Source organism: Populus alba, chromosome 1 (genome assembly GCF_005239225.2).
Source record: "Populus alba chromosome 1, ASM523922v2, whole genome shotgun sequence".
In the NCBI taxonomy this organism is placed as follows: Eukaryota; Viridiplantae; Streptophyta; class Magnoliopsida; order Malpighiales; family Salicaceae; genus Populus; species Populus alba.
This window is the reverse complement of record NC_133284.1, coordinates 50544965-50554956: the sequence shown is the minus strand read 5'-3', so window position 1 is coordinate 50554956 and position 9992 is coordinate 50544965. Positions and strand designations below refer to the sequence as shown.

The window sequence follows — 9992 nt, the reverse complement described above, 5'->3', positions numbered from 1 at the left end:
TTATCATGTCTCCACAAGGATAAAAGCCCTTGAATCTTCTATGTAGGTCACCATTGTGCTAACTTTGTCCCTTAGAGGTCAATCCCCATGAGGCACTTGTTCCTCATTTTTTTGGGTAGAAGTTGCTTAAGTTTATATTTATGTTATAGGCCGTGGGCCTGGCTTATGATGTTGTATTTAACATGTTTTTTCAACAATAGTCCAAATTTAATGGACTAATTGTTGTGTGTGATAAAATTAATCTAGTAAGTTTAGCTTTACATAGCCCAAATAAATAAAAAGGTAATTTCTTTTTTATTGATGCCTTTTGATTTATTATTTTATATAATCTTACCACATAAAGAATCCATAATAGAAATAGAACATTAAAATAAGAAGAACAAAAATCTACATATTAAATAATTAAACAATAAGCACACAAATGAGTAAATATTATGCTCTTGTTTTTTAAGGTTCGGACAGTTGAAAAGAAACACAAATGGGTAAACAAACAAAAGCCCTTTTTTAAAGGATCGCATAATAAATTACTAAACACATAACATTACATGACATTACCCTTATTTCTGGAAGTTCACACAACAAACACATGAAATAAGACAAATTGTTGTGGCTAATGAAACAACTGGAATTACTTCCCACCAATGTCGAGTTGATCATCACATAGGTAACCAACCAACCTAATGCAAACATCAAGAACAAAGATCATCCAGGCATATCTTATTTGTTGATTTAATCCAACCATTTAAAAGAAGGATAAAAGATAAATAGTTGCAGCCATTTTACCTGCAAGAATGAATTGCTAGCAGTGCTGGTTAGCACGGAGCAACCAGTGCTGGAACCCTCACCTACTTGAGATACCTGCAAAGCCAATTCAAGCATGGCATACACATTCTAACTTGTAAGTCTTATTATTGAGGGAAACAAGAAATAAAAACACTTAAAGAGAGGCAATAAATCATGTCAAATATACAACACCTCTGATTGAGCACTCTTGTACCATTTGATGTAGTAGCAAATTTTGTGGTCAGTTTTGGACATTGATGCACCTCCGAACTACTCAAATTAGGGCATATGAAATCATAACATCCATGACTGAAGCAAACAATGTTTGGTAATTTGTCTAGAAACAGCAACCACAGATCAGGGAGCACCATCTCCTTCTCAAGATTGGCAGGTGAAGCATGATTATCATGCCCAAATACTCCCAATAATTGAGAGGATTCACTTACTTTAAGTATTTGGAGCTTTTTGAGACCAGAAGCCATGGCTACTGGGAAGAGACTCTTCAACTTGTTGCATCCTCTTATCTCAAGTCGACGCAAATTAGGGAAGTATGAAGATTGGAGATCATTTCCTGATAATATCTTATCATTTTCATCGTCATTATCCTTAGCAATGATTTGCTCCAATTCATCACAATTTGATATCTCTAGAACTTGCAGTTGAACAAGACTAGCAATCATGCTGTCTGTGAATACATGTGTCATCCTCTTACACTCATTCACCTTCAAAGTAGTCAAATTGCACGGCACGAGACCCTTCCATATACACCTCAAGTCAGGCAATAAGTTCAAGTGTAATGTTTCCAAACTCACCAATGAAAGTTCATGCCGACCACTTATAATAGTTACCAAACTTCCAACCATTAAGTCTTGTACTCCTTCCAAGTTTCCAATAGATATTTCTTTCAAATTCATAAACCCCTACATCAAAAGAAAACAAGGGTACCGATTTGTTAGATGTAATTCCTAGTAATTATTGTGCACTTTTAAAACTAAATGACAGGCAAGAAATCATGTCAGATCAGGAGCACCTTTGATTGAGCACTCATTGAGTCATTTGATGTAGTCGCAGATTCTGTGGTCAGCTTTGGGCATCCATGCACTTCCAACTTCTCCAAATGAGGAAACAAGAAATCATAACATCCGAGACTAAAGCAGGAAATACTTGGTAATTGTATAAGCAACAACTCCTGCAGATCAGGGAGCACCATCTCCTTCTCAACATTAACAGGTGAAGCATGATCACCTTGCCCAAATACTCCTAATAATTGAGAGGATTCTCTTACTTCAAGTATTTGGAGCTTTTTGAGACCTAAAGCCATGGCTACTGGGAAGAGACTCTTTAACTTGTTGCATCCTATGATCTGAAGTCGACACAAATTAGGAAAGCATGCAGATCGGAGATCACTCCCTAACAATATTTGATTATTTTCATCATTGTCATAACCCAATTTTTGACCATTTTTATTTTAATTATTATTATTATTTTATTTACTAAAAAGGATAAAAAATGATGATAAAAAAATAAATAATAATGATGATGAAAACAAGTAAAATGAAATAAATGAAGAATGAATTAAAATTTGGGTTAAGGGCAACATGATTGGAAGTTTTGGGGTTTAATTAAACTTTGGAATTAATCTAATTAAGCTTGGAATTAATTTATTTAATCCAATTAAGGGTTTAATTGGAGAATTGATAAGTTTTTGAGATTTAATTAAGCTTGAAATTAATTTAATTCATCCAATCAAGGATTTAATTGGAGAATTGATAAGTTTTGAGACTTAATCAAGCTTGGAATTAATTTAATTAATCCAATTAGGGGCTTAATTGGAGAATTGATAAGTTTTAGACTTAATTGGACTTTGGATTTAATTAAATTAATGAAATCAGGGACTTAATTGAAGAATTACCAAAGTTTGCATTAATTGGGGGCACAATTGCAGCAGATTAAAGTATAAGGACTAACGTGTAAAAGGCGCTGAAATGCAGGAGTCCAATTACAATTTATCCAGGGGCTTAATTACAAAACTTTCCAAAATTCAAGGGCCGAAATGCATATAGCTGTGAATACCAAAACGGCACCGTTTCCCGTTACTGTTCATCTTCCTCACCCGACCGAAACGGACGCCCACCGCCGCACAGCCATTACTACTGCAATTATCAGACTTTATGATTGGAAGAAAACGACATTGTTTTCTCTGGCTATAAAAGCCATGGAACGACTGAGTGCGAAGGAGAAGGGGGATTTCTTTGGACTGAAAAGAAAACAATAAAACCACCGAGGAAGACAGGGAAAAAACCCATAAAACAGAAACCCAGAAATAGTACACACAGCAAAAACAGAGACCAATACAAGTAGTAAACCCAGAAAACCAACGTTAATATCATCGTCTTCTTAATTGCCCCCTCCCCTGCAAATCAGAAAAAGGAAGAACCCGAAGTCAGTAAAAAACTTAGAGAAAGCCGACATATCCATTACCTTCCTCAATAATTGAGAAGAAGAGAACAGTGGACACAGCGGCAGAGAACACAAACAAAAGAGGAAAGCAGAGGAGAGTAGAGAGTAAGTAAAAAACCCAACAAACAGAAACACACGAACAGAGGGGAAGAGACTGAAAGGAGGAGGAAGAGAGAATTCTCCGGGAGTGCTCGAGCTGTTGTTGTCGCCTGCGCCTTCGAATCGCCAGGTAAGGCTTCTCTGTTATCTTCATTTTTGCGCCTTTAATTTAAGAGAAGAAAACGAGGCTAAGGTAATTTAATTACCTTTGCCCTGTGCAGTGCACGCGTGGTTTGAACCACGCGTGCCTGCAGCCCAGCCGGGCCACTGGATTGGGCCAGTGGCCAGGCCGGGCTGGCTGGGCTTAGCCCAGCCCATATGGGTTGAGCTGGGCCCAGCCCCAAAAAAACATGTGCTAGAAAAAATAAAAAAATAGAAAGCAGAAAAATAAAAAATAAAAAATATCTATGCATGGATAAAAATAATGTAAATTTATTGGTTTATTCACTGACGCCAGAGTCAGGAATAAAAATACCAGTTTAAATTTATATTATTTTTATTCGTTGTATTTTTATTTTGTTTAGCTAGAAAAATAAAAAATGTGTGCATGCGTAAAAATAAATTCATTTTTATTTATTTATTCATTGGTACTAGAGTAGGGAATAAAAAATATATATTGATCTAATTTTTGTCATAGCTACGAATTTTTACCAACGCCAGAGTTGGAATTATTCGAGCTTGAATATTCACAGACGCCAGAGTCAGGAATATTATAAACAAATCATCACAGCATAAATTAAATATTTAGCAATTTAAGACAAAACCAACAATGCAGCCTGCCTCAGGCAGGACGTTTAAGGGGTGATAATATCTTCCCTTTTACGTAACCAGTCCCGAACCATAGAATCTCTGTTGACCAGTTAGGGTTCCTAGTGACCATAGTACTAGGTGGCGACTCCTCAAACAAGACATTTTTTCTTAAAAGAACCGGATGCCAGAAATCTGTTCTTTTTCCATAATTCAAGAGAATTACTTTTTAGAGCCGTCGCGATATCGGGTGCGACAATCATCATTAGCAATAATTTGCTCCAATTCCTCACAGTTATCAATCTTTAGAACTTGCAGTTGAAGTAGACTAGCAATCATGCTATGTGTGAATACACGTGTCAGTCTCTCACATCTATACACCGTCAAAGAGGTCAAATGGCTCAGCATGAGACCCTTCCGTATACACCTCATGTCAGGCACAAGCAGGGAGGACAAATTTAATGTTTCCAAACTTGTTAACCCCTGCATCAAAAGGTACCAATTTGTTAGATATAATTCCTAGTAATTTGTGTGCACTTTGGAACTATTATATAATTTTGTTAAATAGATCAACCAATTATCAACAAAAACATATAAATAGACAGGGCAAAGGGTCATGAGAATATAAAAACATATTTTTTTTCATATTTATGATAATCTAAATATAAACTATTATTTTATATTAGTTAAATTAAAAGCAATCATGAAAAAATTATACTTATTAACTAAAAAAAATAATTTTTTATATTCGATTTTATAATAAAAAAAAAATTATGACATTGTCCAAAAATAAAAAATATAAAAGAAAATATTTTGAATTTTACATATTAGTAAAATTTTTTAATGAAAATGCTTGATTATTGGTCATTTAAATTATTTTTTCCGTAAAAAAGTGAAAAAATTGTAAGAAAAATACATTAAAAAATATGTTTTTCGAACTCAATCCAAATTTGGTGCTTTTGAAGTTCTTTGAATGAGAAAAATATTGTATTTAAAAAATAAAGTTTAAATTTTTACGTTTTGAATCTAATTGTTTAAAAAATTGGATAAAAAAACCAATTTTTTATTAATTTTTTTAACCATGACATGACCAAGTTACAGCACTGAAACAAAAAACTCAATATTCTCAGACGGAGCTTTATCGTCCTGTCCAAATACTTTCTATTAATTGGCGGAAGAGCCTCAATTTCACTCCTTTTAAAATCAGTGGATGGCTAAAGGATTTGCTACCATTTATCCATTACTTTAGTTTTAGAAATATGAAGGAAGAAATAAGAAATTACATTACAGTAATTGATGTCTAACTTCCTAAGCCAATTTAAATCATCAATTAAATTCAGTGGATGGTTAAAAAACTTATCAATTACTTTAGTTTTAGAAATTTGGAGGAAGATAGAACAAATTATCACAATATATTGAAGTTGACAATTTAAATTAGAAAAGAAAAAAAATGAAGAACTATAAAAGACGTACTCGAAGTTGTGCCAACAAATTACCCCATTCTTCGTGGTTATAAATGGTTAACTCTTGCAAAGAAGGCAATTGGGCAGCAAAATCCTTTGGACCAAAAAAACTGCACTTTGAAAGAGACAATTTTCTTAGCTGAGGGAAGTCGATGATGCCATCTTTAATTTTAGACTTGACGATGATGTCATCTCCGTCTCCACTGTAAAATATTTGCTTTAAATTGTTAGCGAAAATAATCTGCATCTCTTGCAGGTTCTGAAGACTTGGAGACACGGAGACAGGGAAGACATATTCCAGTTTAAAACAAGAAGTTATAGAGAGAGTTTTTAATTTGGGGAAGCCAAGAGACTCTGGAATTATTTCTCCTTCGTCATCCTTTTCTCTGATAAGACGCTTCAATCCATGGCAAAATCTTATCTGTAGTGTTTCCAGATGAATAAGACTTTGAGCAAGGGACGGGGTGAAGATAAATGTCAATTCGTCAAGAAATGACAACTCCAGATAAACAAGACTGTGGAGGCTGACATGTCTGGTGGGCCCTTTCCATATACATTTGAGCTCTTTCTCCTCATCCAATTCAAATACTTCTTCCAATGAATCGCACTCATGAATTTCCACACTCCTTAGTTTTTTCAAAGCTTGCCGCCATTTTGCTGGAAACAGAGTGCGAATATCCCTACATTCTCTCACTTTGACATGTTCTAATCTTTGTAAGAAGTCCTTTTGCGACCCATGGCCATGGGTGGTCATCTGATTAGAGGACAATACTATATTTTCTAAACCCTCAAAGTTTCTAAAATCAATTAGAGACACAGTAGGCAACAATTGCTCAAATGTCTTTGCATTTAAGGATGCGGCGCTGATATCACCCAAATATAATTTTGTTGGGTATACTCTTTCTGAATACCCATCCCCTAACACTATATCATATTTGAGCAACCTGGGAAAAACAAAATCTCTGGGAATGCATTCAACCTTCGGTATCTTCAATGATAAAACAGTTAAATGAGACAGCGAACTTAGTTCTGTTAGGCTTGCATGCATTCCTTCTGTGCTGTCACATCCATCCCATCCCTTGAATCTCATGATCAATAGTTCTTCTAACTTCTTCAACCTTCCTATCAAATTCACAGGAATCCTTCTTAGATTTTGACAACCTGTCAAATCCAACAACCTTAATTTCATCAGGTAATTCTTCAACGGAGGAGCACCGCATGAAACCAAGAATCTCAAGTCTTTGCAGCTTTCTCAACCAAATGAGGTCCTTGCACTCACACCTTCTCAACAGTAACGATTGAAGGTTCGTTGAGAATTGAAGTGATTGCAATGACAAACACCCTCCCTTCAGAGACAAAACTTCTATTGCTTTCATCCCTTCAAAAAACCTCTCTGAAACATTCAAACCACGATCCAGTTCTAGTAATAGAACTTTGAGCTGTGGACACACCAATCCTTCAGGAAGATCTGTTAGTTTATTGCCCATTAACGAGATTACTTTACAACCTTCAAAGCTTTTATTCCTCATTGGCCACTCCTTCAACCCAAAGCCAGCCTTTGCCATGAATCCGTATTTTTCTGATGATGCTATCTGAATAGCAACATCACGAACCAAGTCATGCATTTTCACATATTCTTCAGTTTCAGTTCCTAACAGCATACAACAAGCTTTGAGGTTTTTGATTGCCACATAAACTCGTTTCCTTGCATCTTCAATGGACTCCACATCTTGATGTAACCCATAGCCAACTGCGTATCTTGTCAAGTTCTCAATTGGAATGTTGTAATCTTCTGGAAATAAACAGCATAGCAAGAAACATAACTTGGTTTTCTCGTGCTTCAAATAATCATAGCTCAACTTAAGACATGCATATGCATTTTCTTGTCCGTCAATTTCATCCATATGCCGAAATTGAGAGTTTTTGAGCTCTTTAGACGCTTCTTCCCACTCAACAGCAGATTTATCTCTTAAAGCCCTTCCCACTGTCACAAGTGCTATAGGCAATTCTTTACATTCTCTCGCAACCTCCTTCGCCACTGTGTTCAAGGTAGAGTCCTCATCATGTAAACCTGCATTGATTTTGAATAAAGCCCATGCTTCATTTTCTGATAAGAGACTTAAGAACACTTTTGGCTGGCACTTCATAGAAGAACATATGTTTTCAAGACGTGTTGTTAGAACAATTTTACAACCCCTGTGAGCATCACCAAATGGGATCCCTATCTCTTTCAAGTTAATAACTTTCCAAACATCATCCAGGATTATAAGCATCTTCTTCTGTCTTCAGTCTCTGCCATAATCGATCTGCTCTCCCTTCTCTAGTCTTTTCGTCAAAATGCAGACCTAAACTATCTGCCATTCGATCCTGAGTGTCTATGACATTTGGATTCTGGGACAGTGTAGCCATCAAAACTTCATCAAACAGCTGCGACTCTTTGGCTTTCCTTCCTACTTCTTTCACTAGAGTGGTTTTACCCACCCCTCCCATGCCGTACAGTCCGATCATATTGACATTGTCATCTTTGAGAGCTTTCATAATCTGTTCGAAAGCTGCTTTTGACGATTCTGAAGGCGTGAATTCCTCTGATGGAAGAAATTCTATGCCTTGAAGAGGTGGTTTGTAGGACACTTTTGGAAACTTTCTGCCATTTTCTTCAAGTTTTCTCAAAGTCTCCGTCTTCTTTGCCAGTGCCTTGCTTAACTTGAATTGTCGCGTCCAATTTGGACACCAAGTGAAGCATTTGCCATTTTTTTCTATTTCATTTTCCAAAGGATTCACACCTTCAATTTCGTTGTTTGCATCTTCCAGCCATTTACTGACATCTTTGTAAATTTCTTCAGCATTCCTTTCTTCAACTTTGACATCATTTTGTAGACGATCTAGTGTCAAAGCCAGTTTCTTCTTTTGTTCATTGAATTCTTGAACAAAATTGTTGAAACAGAACATGTAACGGAACTGCCTTATTGCTGGTTCCACCAAGAGCTCTGGTATCTTGGATACAACGGATCCACCAACACTTTCGATAGCCATTTTCCACCGGTCTGAAAATCAAAGAAATAAGGATACAGAACGTGAGAGTGAGTCATTACAAGTAAAATAGGCATTGAGAGAATGAGAATAGTAATTTTATTACCTTAATTTGTGAAAATATATGCGGAAAGCACCGGTACTGACTGCTCAATAATAAAATATAGCGAGAGGAACAAAAGGAGAAGGCCTTTAGCTCTGTATGGAAGCCAGCTTCAAGAGCAACAAGGCAAGGTATAAGTAGAACGATAAACATTTAATTCCTTGTCCTCACATAACAATTATTTACACAATAGTCCATAGATCATTGTAATCCTTTTGTCCCCTCATCAATATCTATCCATGCCATGTGTTAAAATTCACACTTACCCTAACAATTATTTACACAATAGTTCTTAGATCTCTGTGCTTTTCCATAAAAAAGATAGAAATACTTTTTTTTTTCTTTCTCAAAACCAATAAAAAGAAAAGATAGCATATCATCAATCTAATGAATATATTTATAAAAGAACGATTTTATGTTGAAAAGAGGAGAAGTATTAAAACAAAATAGTTTACATGGATTCTAACTTACGAGTCAGAGCAGCAATTCCCATAAAAAAAATGAATTTGATGACATAATTAATGGAACGAACTCAACAAAGGATCAATCTTAGGCAACTAAAATCTGTAATGACTATGTCTATCTATGCCATGAGTAAAATCACTTATTTACACATCAGCTTTATCTAATGAAGTCGATTTGGTTTCAATTTTATTATCTTAATTTTAAACACTATTTTCCTCGATTATATATAGTTAATAGATCTATGTGCTTTTTCCATAAAACAAAGATAGAAATACTCTATTTTTTTCTTCTCAAAACCAATAAAAGAATTTCATTAGTGAAAGATAGCATACCACCGATCTAACGAATACATTGAAACAAAATAGTTTACACTTATGAGTTTAAAGCAGCCATTCCCACAAAAATGCAATTTTATGAAATAATTAAGATAAAGGCATAATATAAAGATAATTACGAACAAATAAAAGAATAATATGTACAAGTACTCACCTAGCAAAGAGAGAAAGGAATGGAAGGTTGATGATGATCACTTTGACACCTGCACGAATGATACTAGCTCCCCATCGCTTCCATTGATGATGATAACTTTGACACCTGCACGAATGATACTAGCTCCCCATCGCTTCCAATAACACATAAAATTAATCTAAAGCTATGATCGGTCAATGTTTTTTTTTTTTTTTGAAAATTATGAATAAGGAGAAAAAAAAAGAGAGACTTGCAAGGAACTCAACAAAGGATCAAACTTGGGCAACTAAAATCTGCAATGACTATCTCTTGCATCACAGACTCAAGTAATAAGACCTGCCCATTACATCATACAGAAAGCTAAAAGAACAAGG

General features: G+C 35.3%; 1 protein-coding gene and 1 pseudogene across 1 annotated transcript; both read right to left on the bottom strand.

The window, feature by feature from the left end:
* Positions 1-960: 960 nt before the first annotated feature.
* LOC140955302 (uncharacterized) lies at positions 961-2167 on the bottom strand (annotated as a pseudogene).
* Positions 2168-4061: 1894 nt separating this feature from the next.
* Positions 4062-9599, bottom strand: LOC118059514 (disease resistance protein At4g27190). The gene is given in 5 exon segments (XM_073410373.1): positions 4062-4572; positions 5563-6736; positions 6738-7832; positions 7834-8596; positions 8689-9599. Coding segments are annotated over 4 exon segments (3282 nt in total). The 5' UTR covers positions 8586-8596; positions 8689-9599; the 3' UTR covers positions 4062-4311.
* Between the last annotated feature and the right edge of the window lie 393 nt (positions 9600-9992).